At 39.4% G+C, this 16,497-nt stretch overlaps 2 protein-coding genes across 2 annotated transcripts; one reads left to right on the forward strand and one right to left on the reverse strand.

Moving 5' to 3' along the window:
• Positions 1–250: 250 nt before the first annotated feature.
• Positions 251–16,283, reverse strand: ldlrad2 (low density lipoprotein receptor class A domain containing 2). The gene is made up of 7 exons (XM_023324975.1): positions 16,195–16,283; positions 15,667–15,717; positions 15,422–15,501; positions 5,879–6,364; positions 4,242–4,388; positions 4,006–4,143; positions 251–1,567 (listed from the first exon to the last, which is right to left on the reverse strand). Coding segments are annotated over exons 2-7 (1,137 nt in total). The 5' UTR covers positions 15,669–15,717; positions 16,195–16,283; the 3' UTR covers positions 251–1,283.
• LOC102231224 (kallikrein 1-related peptidase b11-like) lies at positions 10,196–13,015 on the forward strand. Its single transcript, XM_005817072.3, has 6 exons — positions 10,196–10,767; positions 10,927–11,116; positions 11,191–11,373; positions 11,527–11,588; positions 12,098–12,246; positions 12,353–13,015. Exons 1-6 carry the CDS (start codon positions 10,728–10,730, stop codon positions 12,506–12,508), a joined length of 780 nt encoding a protein of 259 aa, XP_005817129.2. The 5' UTR covers positions 10,196–10,727; the 3' UTR covers positions 12,509–13,015.
• Positions 16,284–16,497: the final 214 nt, after the last annotated feature.

The raw sequence follows: 16,497 nt of genomic DNA on the forward strand, positions 1-16,497 counted from the left end.
TGTATTTGCATAGCTGGAGAGGTTATATAAAGAAAAAAAAAAAGAATCACATCCTGTTAAAACATCGACAACAAATTGGAACAAATATCCAAACATGGAGCTACAGAAAATCTAGGAAAAGCTTACAGAAAAAGCAGAGGTAGAACGTTAAGGGGGCAGTATTATGTGATTTCCGGGCACATAGTACCATTTTATAGCACAATCAAGTAACTTATGTTACCTTCATTTATTATAAAAATGCTGTATAAATCAAATATGACTCAAAAGAAATTTGACTTTAATTTAATGTCTTGAAATTGGGCCTCTGCGTCTGTCAAAGTAAGCCTAGCTGTCACGAGGTTTGTGTGGATGTTTCCACGGTTGGTTCGCCATCAACACGTCAGATCTGTAGCATTCAGCAGCGTACACAAATCTTTTACACACGAGGCCACACGCTGCTTTAGGCTACTTCCTCTACAGCTCTGTCTCTGGTCTACAAAGCCGTAGACCGGAGACTGAAGCGTTGCTCGATTGCATTGTGGCTTCAAAAAAGGAGCAAACGATCACTGACCTCATTCAGATTAAATCTTTAATTCAACTTGTTTTAATTTGCATGGCACATGTTTACAATAAGAGTCGTCTCAAGGCACTGACCCAATTCACAGACATAAACTCATTAAACAATCAAAAAGTTTTGTTCTGAATTTCCTTCTCCACAGTCATTTTTGCTGAACCGGAGATGTTTGTACACTACACTGAGGATAAATATGGTTTTATTACGGTTCAACAAAACAGTTCACATTCAAACTACACAGGTAGACCATATCCTGCTTTACCAGTTGAAAGATCAGCCATATTGCATAAGCAAGGAGGCAGAGTAGCGCTGGACAAATAAACACATCAGATTAAGCAGTTTTACTGCGAGTATGATCAGGTAATAACGAGCCGGTCTTGCTATTGCTTCGATGTTTTCTTGTCACTAACAGGTGAATAGCGAGAGTTTAAATAATCTATTAGCTGATTCTGGAGAGGGAAAGTACGTGTGGCTCAAGAAAGCAGCTGAAACAAATTCAATTACAGATTCAAACAAGCCCGGTGTTTCTGATGCAGGGCTGGACAGGCTACAAAAACTAAACCGTGCTTCTCCAGCTCCCACTGCCCTTCTGCTTTCCGCTAAAGTCGGTGTCGCAAAATTGACCTCATCGGATCAACCTCTAAAAATAAAATTTTCGCTGTCATGACCACTGGTCAGAGCATCGCGTCTGTGAACGCCAAACCAGGAAGTGGAAAGTGGTCCGAAACAGTCAACACGGATTGTCGCCGGCGCTGGCCGCTGGGTCCGGGGGGTTCCTGCTGACCGGCGTGTGAGGGCTGACCTTTGCCACTCGTTGTTCCTTGGCGTTTGCACAGTTGCAGGGAAAGAAAGTGCAGGAGGCGCAGGTTGACTTGCAGCACGGCAAGAATCGGCAGACGCTGAGCCGCCACAGGAACCAAGCAGGCGACCAGCAGCACCAGCAGAGAACCAAGCCCCCCGCCACTACACCCAGGACGACGTATAAAGCCAGCAGAGACGAGGACGAGGAGGAGACTGCAGTCAGGAAAGGAAGAAAGAAAAACAATGGGGAGCTACAGCACCGTCCAAACGTTTGCAATCAGGAGTAGAAATGTCAAGTTGAAAGTTCTTTAGTTCTTAGACTCTCTTTTAAACAGCAATGAATCAAAAAGCTGTGAGATCAGAAAGGGCTGTCTCTGGTGTGAGGCCAAGTTTGCTTTTATTTAGATTTTTAAGTCAAGTTAAAACAGATTCGCTTTGTTTTTAATCTGCCAATTTTGAAGCAAAGAAACAACAAAAATACCTCAACAATACTAAAATGTTGGATTAGAATCAGAATAAAACGTCAGTCTCTTATATTTCCATAGATTATTCTGCTGTCTCCTGTTCAATTAGTTCAATACATGCCAAAGATCTCGCTGAATCCGAGCGACATTTCCAACTCAGCTCTTAAAGGGGCAGTGTTATGTGTTTTCCAGGCACATAGTGACATTTTATAGCGCAGTCAAGTAACCATGTTACCTTAAGTTATTAAAAATGTTGCATTTATCAAATATGACTGAAAAGAAATTTGACTTTGCAATTTAATGACTAGGAATTGGACTTTTCTTATTTTTAAAAACTCCTGCTCTTTCTGAAACTCTGCCTCTATCAACCCTTTTAGACGTTTACACAGTGGCTCCTATAATCAGCTCAGCTGATGCGCAGTTCCATCAGGTGTTTGCTAATTGCTGGTGGCTAGTAGGGCTGTTGTAAACAAATATTTTAGTAATCAAGCATTATTCTTACGATTAATCGAGTAATAGGTTAAAAAGAATTATAAAATAAAATATCGGTAAATCTGGCATAACACCAGTGTTACTATCGGATATCAATATCAGTCCAATTTTTCACATTTGAACTTCCCTAACAGTTACTTTTTTGTAGTTTAGAAAACTAACCTGTAACAATAACAGCTCACTTTCTAGGTTAACCTGAAGAAAAGTTATACAAAGATCTGAAATTATATTTAATTTAATAATAAAGAGGCAGGCTCACAAATACACTTATAAAAAATGTTTATACTCCAGTTTTTAGTTTATGTATTCATCTTCAGTCAGTTTAATAGATGAATTCTCACCTTGCTCCATACCTGTCAAGTTTTGGGTTTGAGAAAACGGGAAATGTTGCCTGGGCTTGGAGTGGTGGAGGCAGGCGAGCGAACGGACGAACGTAAGATCGGGGTGGAGAGAAGGAAATAGACCAGGGGACAGACGAATGTAAGTCCAGTGACCGGTAGACCAGGGGACGAACGTAAAAACGGGGGGGGGGGGGGGGGGAGCAATACGGGATATTTACGGCACCTTCGTTCATCACACTCAGAAACTCATCTACCAGCCATGTACCGCCGCGATGATTTCCACCACCTGTTTGTTCAAACCTGGATGATATGAAATTTATTATGCAGTTCGTCCGTAAAGTTACACTTGCACTGTAACCATCAGCTACTCTGTATAAATACTCCTGCAGCGCTCTTCCCGCCGTTCGCTTTCAACCAGCAGCGACCGGAGGAGAAAGGCTGCCGTACTCCAGGCGTCGCGCCAGTCATTTAAAGGATGCTTATTGGTCCCCCAAAAACGATGAAAACCCCGGCATTATCATCAATCAATAAAATCCCCACAGCCGAACTTGAAAATTGGACATTATTATGCTGCTAGTACTTAGCTTTCGTCAACAACTCAGGGGCGGAAGTCAGAGCTCCGCGCAACGCACATAATGTTCCGGCCGGAACACGGTGCGCTAAATAATAAAACATAAATTAACGAAGCTTCGAGGCAGGTAAATTTTCTTCGAGGAATTTTAATAATCGAGACACTCGAATCATTCGAGGAATCGTTCAAGCCCTAGTGGCTAGACTGAAGGAGCAGTGGAAAAATGAGGAAATATTACATGCCGGGCTATAGCACCTGTAAATTAATTTAACATTCAATTTTAACTAAACCTAAACTAAACAAAGGTTTAGGTCACTTGGAATTTCTTTTTTTGCAGATAAACTGTTTTGTTTTAATTACCATGTCAAGTAGCTATAAAAGGTATTATTTACATAATACATTACTCATGTTTGTATAGAACGTAAAGTTCCCCCAAAAGAGCCAATATGTTGTTATTCAGTCTGTGTGTTGACCCATCTTGTTGCCTTCATAGGGCCAGAGGAATGTGGTCTGAAATTGACAGTGTTTTAGTTGATAAACCTGCCACTTTTCACAGCAGACAATAAAATGCTTCCAGGAACTCAGGCCAGCCAAAACGGAAATTGGTATTTGAGTAGACTTATTACGGGCTATATAAAGCCATCCACATGTATGGTTTTAATAACTCTTTAGGGGCATGAGCAATCCACCAATCATGACGTCCAAGAGGACATTTGGAAGTTGCGATGTTTCTGCTGTCTGGAGTAAAAAAAGAAAAAAGATTATTTTTCAGACAGTACTTACCGGTTACTGACTCCCGCCTCAGACTGCTGCGTGTTACACTGCAGTTCATACACCTCCCACCAACATGGGTTGGCAGACTCACCAAGGACAGGGTTGGTGTAGAAATTTGGGGCGGGCGTTCAGTGGATGAAAGCTGACCTGATGACCAGCCACAATTTTATTAAAATGATAAAATGGTGAAAATGTATTTTGGCGCTTTGGGGTTTTTGTTTTGTTTTGTTTTTGCACAAACTCACCTTTGCAGCCTGCCAGATTTTCCTCCAAGTCACTTCCATCTCCACAGTTGTCAACGTCTTTATCGTCACACACAAGACTGACGGGGATGCACTTTCCATTTCTACAGGTGAAGTAGGGCTCACTTCTACACTCTGATTGGTTGAACCCTGAAAATGTAAGTGTCAAGGAGTTTGCATTAAAAGGGAAACTGCCACCATAATGACATATTTTACAACTCAGTGCTCTCCTCATTGAGAGCCCCACTAAGTGGGAGAAAGACTCCTAACAATGATAAGAGAGTATTTGTGAATTCAAAAAAAGAACTAAAACGCAGACAAGCTGTGGGGGAGCGGTTAGAAAGTGTGACTTAACACTTTTTGTCAATTAGGATTTGCTGCGAAAAAAGGGCCACTTTGTAAGCAATTTGACTAGACAGTATTTATGACCCCCAATGCGTAGTTTATGAAATTGCAAGAGTAATTGAGTAAAAATATATATATTGTGGTAACGGTACTCTACTTGAAGACAGGTTTTGGTTACTCAGTATATCTGTTTGCAGCACTCAAAGCCCTTCATCAAAACTCTCACTTGGGTCATCTGAAGGTTTTTAACTCTAAATTTTGCCCTTCCTGACAGCAAAGAACTACAATACAAAGCTTTGTTTGTAACAAATGCATGGATCAGTTTTTTTTTTCTTTCTTTGATTGATTATGAGACAGGGTTCTTTTTTTTTATTTTAGAAATATTGTGCAGAAGGAAGTCCTAGAAATTTGTTTAATATGGGATTCAAATGGCATGTACTGGAAACCAAGGGTCGTCACATGTAATGGAGGTAAGACTAGGTCATCTGGGGTAAGACGACTACAAATCTGCATCCTGGCATCAGCCGTAAGTTTGTCAGTATTTTGGAGAACTAATAAATTCAGCCAGAGTCCTGGAATCAAGTGCTGCTCCCGTCCCATGCTCCCGTTCTCTGATCAGAACTGATTCAGAGATCTCCATCAATTGTCAAAGCAGCACACATAGTTTTCTCAACACTGCCAATGACCAAATGACTGCATGTAGCCGAATATCCTGTCACGGGTCACATCAGGACAGGAACCAGAGAAAAATACATTTTAGTGACCCTGGATTAGGCCATCCAGGTGCCATTAACCTCAATAACTCCCTTACTGAATTTATGCCAATCCTTAGCCAGGAGTTTCAGGTAGGATTTTATGTTGCCCAATCTGGACCACCAAATACACATGACCATGACCACTGCTGTCTCTAATGGGATTTCAGACTATGTTGACCTGTTTGGTCTCACATCCCAGCTGACTCTTAAACACACCAAAAAAAACAAACTGTAAAGCCATAGAAGGGTTTCCTAAATGTGAATGCAGCAGTAGAAAGCTGTTTTTAACTTGCTTAGCTGTTACAATAATCAACAATAACGTCTTTATGGCAGGTTGCATGATTCTCTGTTAAGAATTAAAACCGTCTAATGAAATTAATTTCTGACAGGATGTGTTAAATTTTTCCACCGAAGAGGAGATGTACAAGACACCTTCTGCAGCAAAGTGACATAACTGCATGACTTCTTTCTGCTTTTACATTTCAGTTTGTTTGAACATGAGTTGGACCTTCATTCAGAACGTCGCTGTGTCCGTCCTACCCAGTCTGAAGGAGGTAAAGTCTCCAACAAAATCAACCCTGGGCTGAGTCCCCCGCGTCACCAGCCTTAGGGTCAAGTAGTTTCCTGTGGACAGAACTGGCCGGGGAGCAGTCTTCCCGCAGAGAGGCGGCCCAAGAGCTGGGGAGCTCCGGTCTCTTCCGTCATAGAACTGAAGGTAGGAGCCGGCATAACACGGGTCTTCTGGGCTTCCACCGGACGTGGGATCAAGTCTTGAGTTGAGAAAGGCGGAGCTACGTGAAGACTCTTGGACGAGAGGGGCGGGGCTTAAAGGAGCCACTCTGAGCAAACTGTAGACTAGGAAGAAGCGAAAGTAGAACTGGACCTTGTCTTTAGGCGAGCTGGCCTGCATGGTGAGGTGACAGTCTGTTCCCATGGTCACAAAGTAGTACTTTTTGGATTCCTGGTGTGACTTGACGATCATTCCGTCTCTTCGGATTGTTTGCCCACAGAAATCCACCAGATTCACTAACAAAGAAGGAAAAAAAGTTACTGAATTATTCCAGTGAATAGTAAAATTATGGTATGAGGCTTCACCTGTCTTTTCTAAACAAATGAAAAGAGCGCACCATTGGTTTTAATTCAGTTTTATTCATACGGCGCCAATTCAGAACAAATATTGTCTCGATGTTTAAATCATTTTTGTAAAACTGACCTATCCAATGCATGATTCTTCCTTTTTTTCCAATTTATGACCATGACAGGGTTTATTAGCTCTGTTTCCAAGGGGAACAACTAAATCCTCTTGGATTAATCTGTAAATATGATGCAAAGCATGGGCGTAGGTTTGGGTATGGACGGTCGTGACATGTCACGACCAATATTCAAGGGATATAAAATAGTCCTGACCAATTTTTGCCATATTAATTAAAAAAAAAAACATATGTATTTTTTAACAAAAACAAAATAAATAAACGAAAATCTACATTGATTAGTTTAATATTTCAATATACTAGGCAGTGGTAGCATTCATTTTAAAATTCGCTGTTATGAACTATGACGACCGATGCCGCTATTGGCTCACAGAACGTGGATCTACGTTCTTTGATTAGCTGCAACAGGCGGCGGCCAGCTGGCCACACGCGGAACGGAAGCTTGGTCCATGGTGCTGACAGTGAACGCGTCTCCTTCTGAGTTTGACATTTATTATGAGTCTCCGAGACCATGTCGCCACCAAAAAAGAAAAGGACGACAGACATTAGAAGTTATTTCGCTACCTCGGCTGTAAGTACAGTGAGGGGACCCATAAGTTAGATATCTATCACGCAACGCATTTGTTGTAAAGTCCGGTGTTTAGTAAGGTCAACACTGAATGTGAGGTAGAATAGGTCTGTTAATTATGTAATACTTTTTCACATAGGATGCTCAGACAGCAGAGCAAGGGGCAGAGCAGAACGATGGAGAGGTGGCTGGAGCTTCAGGGCTCCAGGTGAGGTGTTGGATCTTTTTCCTGAAGTGCAAGAAGTCATTTTTTGTTCTTATCTGCAATTGTGTTTGTTGTATAATCAGTAGGTCCAGAGGATATTTCTTTTGATCTTACTTGTAATGTTTGCTGAATTTTGAAAAGGAAAAAGTAAAGTGTTCTTGAACTGATCTGCTGAGTATGACTGTATCGAAGTTATGGTTATGGTTGGGGGGAAGGGGTTATTAAGCCAATGTGGTGCCCTTCCCCCCGCCCCCCCCAGTAGTCAAAAATGATCGGTGGGGGTGGGGGGTCAGTAAGTTGTAAGGTCCCACCAAAACTTAGACCAAACCTACGCCCTTGATGCAAAGCCTGGGAGCCCTTGTTCATGTCAAATAGCTCAACAAATATAAAATATCAAAGGCAGAGGCCACACACCAAAAACTGTTCTTACTCTGGTTGACTCACACTAGCTATGACATCATTTGTACATTATCACAACGTAATGTGACAAATCAAACATGAACTAGGTTAGTTAAACAAATCACTCCAAAACCGCTGGACATATTAAACATTATTGAATTCTGTCTTTAAGGCTGACAAAATAAAAACAAAGACTTTAACAATGAACAATTAACAGCCACCTTAAATATTTAAATAAAGTTACAGATGATCATACTGGTTGTCCAAATAAATAAGCAAAGTGATCAGAGTGGCGACAATCTGAGGAGCAACTCAACGCTCATCTATAAGCACAAACAGAACAGACGGTGGTGAAATCCAGCTCCTCCAGCCCCACATCCAGTCACTGGTCTACCAGCTACTGGCTCTGGGCCACAGGCCAAATAATGAAGAAATTTATGACCACCACAGGGTTTATTAGCTCTGTTTCCCTGGGCAATAACTAAATCTTCCTGGACTGACCTCTAGGAATGTCCCAATGGCTAGAGACAGGAGCCCCTGTTGATGGGAAATGGCTAAAAACAAATACGAAACATCAAGGGTGGTGTCTGCTTACGAAAACCGTATAGCACTCTGTTGACTCACCGAAGTCCTGATGTCAATAGAACATTACTGAGTGGAAAAGGGCAGCACTATGAGTTGGGACAAGCTTTCTTATTGGTGAGTCGTCTCATACTTTGTGTGTAAAAAACCCCCAAAACACTAAACTAATTCAGTTTTTATAGGTACAACAGTCATGGATCCAAATTATGTTATGAAATGGGCTAGCAAATTTACCAAAAATGTTATTTTGAACCCACAATCCTGCCTACTACTCTCCGAGTAAATTAGAAACCTTCTGTCGTTTTCCAATTTTGCGTCATTTGTGTGACATCAGTGGGGAAGTTGTGTGTCCAAATATGTCTCCTGTGCAAATATATCACCCATTGTCATTTGTTGGACTGCTGAATATCGGTTGCACATCATCTAACCTTAATTCTCACTTCGGCTTTGCGTGTGAACTGGTTGTTGCTCTTGCGTCTTTATTGTTGTGGTAACTCAAAAGCTCACATAGTAGCTGAGCTAAAGCCCCAAAGCCCAGAGGAGCAGGAGAGGAAGCTGAGGACCAAAGAGCAGAGAGAGAAGGAGGAAGTTCAAAGCTTCGCTTCCATCCATCATTATGAGTCTTCCCCTACTGTCTGGAAATAATCACCATTTTAATTCTCAGGGGATTTTCCTTGCAAAATAAATTAAAGCTGAAATTATTAATATTAAACAACATAATATTGTTAAATAACATGTTTAAATTAATGTAATAAATAATATTATATTATTAATTATGCTGTCGATTAACATATTATTAATTATTGAATTAATAATATGTTAATTCAATGAAGTTACAAAGTCACTTATAAAAAGTTTATTCTTAAGAATAGTTGGAAATATTTATAAGAAACTGGAAAAATTCCTTAAATCGGAGTGAGAATGCAAAATGATGCAGAATGATTGATGCAGCATATGCAAGAAAGAGCAGAACAAAGCATTAGAAGTAGGAAAAAAAAGCAGAAAACAGCTACAGTTATACATAGTAGAAATCTTTCGCGATATGGTAAATTTAGCAAAAGATATAGCATAACGCAGCAGAAGCAGAATATTTTGATATATAAATTGCTAAAATTAATTAAAGTGTGCAAAAGACCCTTGTAGACAGTAAAAACAGTAAAAGCAAAAGGCATCTGCAGAAAGGTAGACAAGAATGCTGACACCCAGATACAAATAGAGCACAAGAGAGAAACACATTGAAAAAAAAAATAGTAGAGAAAAACAGAAACTTAAGTGAGAATGCAGTAATGCAATATAAAGAACACCAGAAACACGTGCAGCCGTGTGCATGTGAGCAGATAAAAACAAACAGAACGGATAAAAAAAAAGACAGAGTCCTTTTGTCCGAAACACAGTGTTCCTTGTAAATTTCTTGTAACATTTTTGGTCTATAAAGTCACAAGATTCATAGTTTCTTTTAAGAAAGACATTTTAGTTAGTCTTTTTAATTTTCACAATGCAGAATCAGGGCTTTTTTCTATTTTATATATATATATATATATATATATATATATATATATATATATAGAAGGGCTTCGATTCCCGGCCGGGGTCTTTCTGCATGGAGTTTGCATGTTCTCCCTGTGCATGCGTGGGTTCTCTCCGGGTTCTCCGGCTTCCTCCCACAGTCCAAAAACATGACTGTCAGGTTAATTGGTCTCTCTAAATTCTCCCTAGGTGTGAGTGTGTGTGTGAATGGTTGTTTGTCCTGTATGTCTCCGTGTTGCCCTGCGACAGACTGGCGACCTGTCCAGGGTGAACCCCGCCTCTCGCCCGGAATGTAGCTGGAGATAGGCACCAGCAACCCTCCCGACCCCATTAGGGACAAGGGTGTTAGAAAATGGATGGATGGATATATAATATATATTTTTACATATATATACTGTATGTTTGTCCTTAACGTGATCTGTGTTAGCACATTAGTTTCACTTTATACTAAATCAACTTTTAGCCACAAGAGATGCAAAAATATCTTTACTGTACATTTAAAATAATTATTTTATTGTTGTACTTTTTAGCAGCAGAAATGCCTAAGAAGTGACCAGCCCCACCATTTTGGATGTCAAAGTTACGACACGGGGCATACTGTCCCAATTCACAAATGTTTGAACACTTGTAACCTGCACACTCAAACCTTTTTGTGCACTTCAATTGAGTCCACACTTCATAGAGGGGCGTAGAGTGCAGCCTGAATATTGGGACTGGGCCATGGAAACATGCACACACATGCATGCATGCATGTACATATATGCAAGTTTAAGGAAATGACACATCAGGAAACAGGGTAGAGATTAGAAAGAGGCCTGGAAACTCAGTCTTTCCTGTGATTGGTGAACTTAAAAGCTGCTGCAGGACTGCAGACATTCACAGGAAGCTGGACCAGCAATGGCTCTGCTGAAAGTTCTGCTGCAGCTGCTGGGGCTGGGTGAGTCGGACACACTGGACACTCTTCCACCGGCTCTCAAAGCTATGTATTATGTTGATTTGTTCTTTATATATATATTTTATTATAAAGCTGTCATGTTGGTTCCTTATTTCTACTGTGTGAATTTAATTTGCTAAGAACAGCAGCTTTCTTCTCCAGGCGTTGCAGTGAGCTCAGTGTCTCTGCAGAAGAGGATTATTGGAGGTCAGACCTGTAAAGACGATGAGCGGCAGTATCATGTGAAGGTCTATAGATACGATCACACAAAATATGAAATCTGTGGAGGTTCTCTGATTAGCGATCAGTGGGTTCTGACTGCAGCTCACTGCTGGAACTCAGATCCATCATGGTGAGTGAGGAAAAGTTTTACTGAAAAATCACCAATAACTGATTGTTTCTTTAATAATTGTCTTTTTTGCCTAGGGTTAACGAGGCACATGTAGGACTTCATCCTAAAAGAGCTAGAAAGAAGATGTATCCAATCACTCAACGTGAGGTTTATAGAGACAGCAACGGTCGTTATCATGACATCATGCTCCTGAAGCTGCCAGAAAAAACAACAATTCGACCAATCACACTACCTGACTGTCCAGATACTCTCCCACTGTAAGTTTTATCTTCTCAAATTTCAGAATTTGGTTCTTGATCTGCCAGATGAGACTAAGTTAATCCAGGAAAATCTTTTGAGCTCTGGTCTCCCAGGGTTAGCGGTTTTTCTTAATGTGAAATATTTTTAGTGTTGTTTTTCTTGTGTTTCAGCGGCACCAAGGTTCAGTTTGCAGGTTATGGAGATGCAAGAGTTGGCTTTTTTAACAAAAGAGGTGAGATGATCAAGTTTCTCATTGTTCTTGTTATTACCTCAAAATGATTCAGATGATACATATCACTTTTAAACTCTCTGCTACAACTGAACTTAGCAACCTTGTTGAAGTTTTGATCATCAAAAACTCTCAGATAGACTGCCTATAGCTGAGAATTTGACCAAGCACACATTACAGGTCCCTCCCCTGTAAAGTGAGCAGGGTATGCATGAGCATTGATTGACAGCGCTAAGACCCTCCTCTTGGCTCTGATTGGTTGTGTTTGACCTGGAGTGGCGCACTTCTGCAGAGAGCAGGAGAAAAGGGAGGAGTTGGAGGAGATCAAGCTTTTCATAGATTATCTGTCTCATATGGTGACATAGTGACAGTTTTGATAAAAATGTAAAAGATACATTTTATACAAGTAACATCCTGCAGTTTAATAACCACAGACAACAAGGTGACATCCTGAGCAAAATGTGTCAACACTTAAACAGACCTTACACGTTTATGCTGCTTTTCCTCTACAGTCAAACATCGTCCAAATGATCTTCAGTGTGCAGAGTTTAAGATTGGTACACATGAAAAGTTGGAAAAGGAACTGGCAAAACACGAGGACTTTGAGTTCAGTTACCAGAAGTGGTACAGTGTGAGCAGCTCTAAGAAGGACACATCTTTCGTACGTCAGCCTTTAAACAATTTTCTGCACAAAATTTAGACATCGTTTCTATTTTACTGGATAAACCACAGCAGCAAAACAACTAAAAGCTTTGTGTTTGTGACAGGGCGACTCTGGTGGAGGATTTGTGTTCAAGAACAGGCTGTACGGCGTTTGTGTCTTCACTGGAGATCCACTGTATGCACTCAATAAACCAAGTGCTTTCCTGGATGTCTGTGCCTACAAAAAGTGGATAGATGACACAATTAACCAAAAACCTTAGGTTGCTAGGAGTCTGTATTGTGGATAAATGTTCCCAGCATCATAAAATCACAAAGTTCAAGTTAATCTTTAAATTTCAGTTTTCAGTTGATTCATTTTCTGATTTACAGCGGAATTATTTGGGGATTTAAGTTATTGAGTACAAGTTAATCTGTGATTATATCTTATTTCTCAATAAGTAACGGTACTGTTTGTAATAACCAGTAATAATATCCACTGTCACATGACTAGGAAATAAAAGGCTGTTATCTGATCAGATTGTCTCTGTGCTTATTGCTGGTTGTTAGTGAAGAAAATAACAGAGTTTGAAATATTGAACACATATTGAACTTTAAAGGCTGTTAAACAAACTTAGAATCCAGAAAAACTACTTCCAGAACAGGAACATTAAAAATGTTAACATACTTAGAAAGTCCAGATGATACTTGCTTATACTTATTTAGCAACACAGAACAGGGATTAGAACAAACTTAGAATCCAGAAAAACTACTTTAGCAACTACTTTTTAGACTCCTATTCTACCAACCCAGAACAGGGATTAGACCAAAAGATATTTCTTTTTTTTCCCTTCTTTTGCTCGTTCCTTTGGTTTATTAGGCCCGAGCAGCAAAAGCGCTGCGAAGGCCTATTGTAATCATAGTGTTAATTATTAAACACTATAATTACATAATGTTTAATAATAAACATCTAAAAAAAGTTTGGTTTTCTATGGTTAAAAAAACAACTTTTTAAAAAGTTGTAACTTTTTAAAACAGTTTGCTATATTTTGCTATATAGCTTTTACAAAATTTTACAGTAGTAAAATGTAGCAAAAGATATAGCATAATTCAGCAGAAGCAGAAATTTGTATAAAATCTGAAATATTTCAAAAAGTACAATAGTAAAATGTAGCAAAAACACAGCAGAAATGTCCAGCCGAACGTCTTGATATATGAATTAGCACAATTGGTTAAATTTAGCAGAAGTAGTTAAACACAGTAAAACGTATGGAGCATAATATAATAATAAAGAAAACAGGAACTTAATAAGTGAGAATGCAATAATGCATGTTGTTCTAGCTAAGAGAATAGCCAGCATTAGATCTTTGTAGCTCAGGGTGATGAAAGTTAAGTGGAATCGCCATTAAAAATGTTTCTCGAACCGGAAGCCGACTTCCTCAAAATGATGAAAAATACAGTTGACAGGCGACACCTGTGTCAAAGGTGAAACACACATTCTGTCAGAGCGTCCACATACAGAACAGCAGTCCTGAGTTACATCATTGTTTTCATATAAAGTCGCTACATTTCTCAGCTAGTGGGTCACCATTTTTGTTGCGACTGTGGCCGGTAGCACATTGACTGGCGCTAATGGAGTCTCATGCTGACTAACCAATAGGCAGAAGCTGAAGTCTGAAGGCACCGCCCCTTCTCATTTGCATAATGAGGCAGAAATGCATACAGAAATGTAACAAGGACAGAACTAAACCGCATTACAGAAGCAAATATGGTTAAAAAAAAAAGCAAAGAAAGAATAAACAATAAATATTCAAATACATAAATGCGTAAAAATAAGCAATTAATAAAGCTGAAATTAACTGATAAGGTAATTATTACAAAACTGATTAAATAAAACTAATTAAAATGATATAGAAATTTATGTCTCACTTTGTAATTTAACTACTGCCAACATTTATTTATCTACTGTAGGTTTTTGTGGATTTAGTCTTATCCTTCTTCATTTATATACCGGCTAGACTTCAAGGACTAATGAGTAACCTGCCTGTGTCATGTCAGGCATCTATTTTTTAGCTGAAAAAAAGAAAATAAAACAGGCAACATAAACAGCAGATTGAGCTTCACTGACTCCCCTCTGCCTCCACAACTCTCTACGCTGCTCTACGTCGCAGCTGTTCATTCACCTTTTCGCTTTTAACAGGGATCAGAAGTCTTACCCGATTCGATGGCTGAACAACAGAGAGAGTTGAAGCAGAGCAGGAGCAGCAGATAGCGATTCGGAGGCTTCAGCCCCATCATTCAGACTTCCACAGGAGGAAAGAAGAGGAGGAGGAACAGAAGGAGGAGAGAGGCACTGCGAGTCTCGGCTCCAACTCGAGCTTTTTAGTGGGATTATAACAGAACTCTGTGGCAGGAGTTTCCACTGTTCATCATTATTTGTCCAAGGCGCTTTCAGTTGATCGGATTAGGTTATATTGCACAAACCTGCCATTTTATCCAGCTGCTGAAGACTATCAGAACTATTAGGGAGAGAAAGGAAAGGACACATAGCGCCCCCTGTTGGCCTCTCTTCGTACTTCAAGTGTGGACAACAAAAAGTCGTTGCTTCCTACTAGTAAAACGTCCTTTTTTAATCGCCGTCTACTTTTTAATGTTCTATGCCTCGATTATTGAAAAAAACCCATCAACTAATTTAGTAATTGGTTCATGTTAACTCGAACATGCAGACTTAAAAAGGCGATTTACTCAAAAAAAGAATAACACAAAGCAATAATTAAGCCAAAACTGTAAAACAAAACAAAAAAAAAGCCCTTCTCTTTCTACTAATACATTCTACCCAGAACTCCTCAAATGGCACAGTTTTACCTTCTACTGGTTCATATTCTGTTAAAAAAAATACATTTTTGCTATTTATTTATTCATTTATCACTTAATAAAATAAAATTAAAAAATAAATCACTGTATTGATGCTATTTTAGAAAGATGACCTGTAGAGTTCTATGTTTGGATTCTATTCCCATAATTTCTTTTTTGAGCCTTTCATGTTGGTGCTCTTAACCATAATGTAGGGAGACATTATTAAAAGCTGCAGGTTTTTTTATTTTATTTTAAATTATTCATATTTCTGCAGTGCTAAAGGACTACACGACTCTTATAAAGTATGGCTACATGTTGTCTGATGCCATGTCTGAGCTCACCTGTGGGTAGGACTGCTCCTGGGAGAAACCCGCTGTGATAACAGCTTCTACATCTGTAATCCTGCTGAGAGGCGGGATTCCTGCTGAGGCAGAGAAATACACACTTGGGCTGGAAGGAAGGGACGGTTTCTAAAATAATAATAATAATAATAAAAATAATAAAAGGTCACCTATGGACACAAAACATAAAAGTAATGAAACAATATGAAAACAAAAGCAAGTGTACAGTGTATTGACCTACTAACATTGTTGCTCCTGGGGTGTGATGGACTGGTGACCTGTTCCACCCCGTCACCCTGCAAGCACAGGCGGGTTTAGATGAATGGATGGATGAATTTTGAGGAAGTTGGAGAAGAAAAAATCCTCCTACCTTACTTAAATCTTTCCAGAACTTTCTGTAAGTAGCGTTTATCTTTGAAAACTTCTTACAGTTTTTCTCCAAAACAATTTCTTTAACAAGCATAAACATTTCCTTGCAGAACAGCAGGTCTACAAGTCATCAGTCTAAAACTTAAATGACTGTTAAAAAGATGGACAATAAAATGAAACGCTATGAAAATCTAAAGTTCCTGAAAAGAAGGCAACTGGACCACATCAAAGAGAGGCCCAGTTGCCTAATATTTCTATAATATTTAACTTCAAAAATTATAGTTCTGCAATGTGAATACACGGAAGTCACATACCAATGCCTGTTCTTAAAACCTAATGTATACATTTCATAATTAAACTAAGGAAACATGTGAAAAGTTTTGAGATTTTTTTTCTCTACCTACTTCAGCCTTGCAGGATCATGGGGAGGTTGATGCCCGTCTCCAGGGGTCAAAGGTTGAGAGGCGGAGGACACCCTGGACAGCTCAGGAGTTCAGACCATAACATTTTCTTTAAGAGTTTTGAATCTGCTAAAACAGCTGACATGTTGATGCAGGGGTTTGAAAATCATTTATGAATCATTTTTTCAGCTGTAAAAAAATAAATAAATAAATAAAATAATAATAATAAAATATCTTTGGCAGCGGTTCCTAAAAGCCATTCTGGGTAAATAAATTAAATAAGAGCTTGCACAATTTGAGGAAATG

Source organism: Xiphophorus maculatus, chromosome 20, assembly GCF_002775205.1.
Source record: "Xiphophorus maculatus strain JP 163 A chromosome 20, X_maculatus-5.0-male, whole genome shotgun sequence".
NCBI lineage: Eukaryota > Metazoa > Chordata > Actinopteri > Cyprinodontiformes > Poeciliidae > Xiphophorus > Xiphophorus maculatus.

Bases quoted from the DNA above. Each gene is read 5' to 3' on its own strand.
- LOC102231224 (XM_005817072.3), top strand. From the start codon at position 10,728: ATGGCTCTGCTGAAAGTTCTGCTGCAGCTGCTGGGGCTGG. The intron at 11,374-11,526 runs GTAAGTTTTATC...CTTGTGTTTCAG, and splicing joins TGTCCAGATACTCTCCCACT to CGGCACCAAGGTTCAGTTTG. The intron at 11,589-12,097 runs GTGAGATGATCA...TTTCCTCTACAG, and splicing joins TGGCTTTTTTAACAAAAGAG to TCAAACATCGTCCAAATGAT.
- ldlrad2 (XM_023324975.1), bottom strand. The intron at 4,144-4,241 runs GTGAGTTTGTGC...GCTGGTCATCAG, and splicing joins AAATCTGGCAGGCTGCAAAG to GTCAGCTTTCATCCACTGAA. The intron at 1,568-4,005 runs GTAAGTACTGTC...TCCTGACTGCAG, and splicing joins GAGGCGGGAGTCAGTAACCG to TCTCCTCCTCGTCCTCGTCT.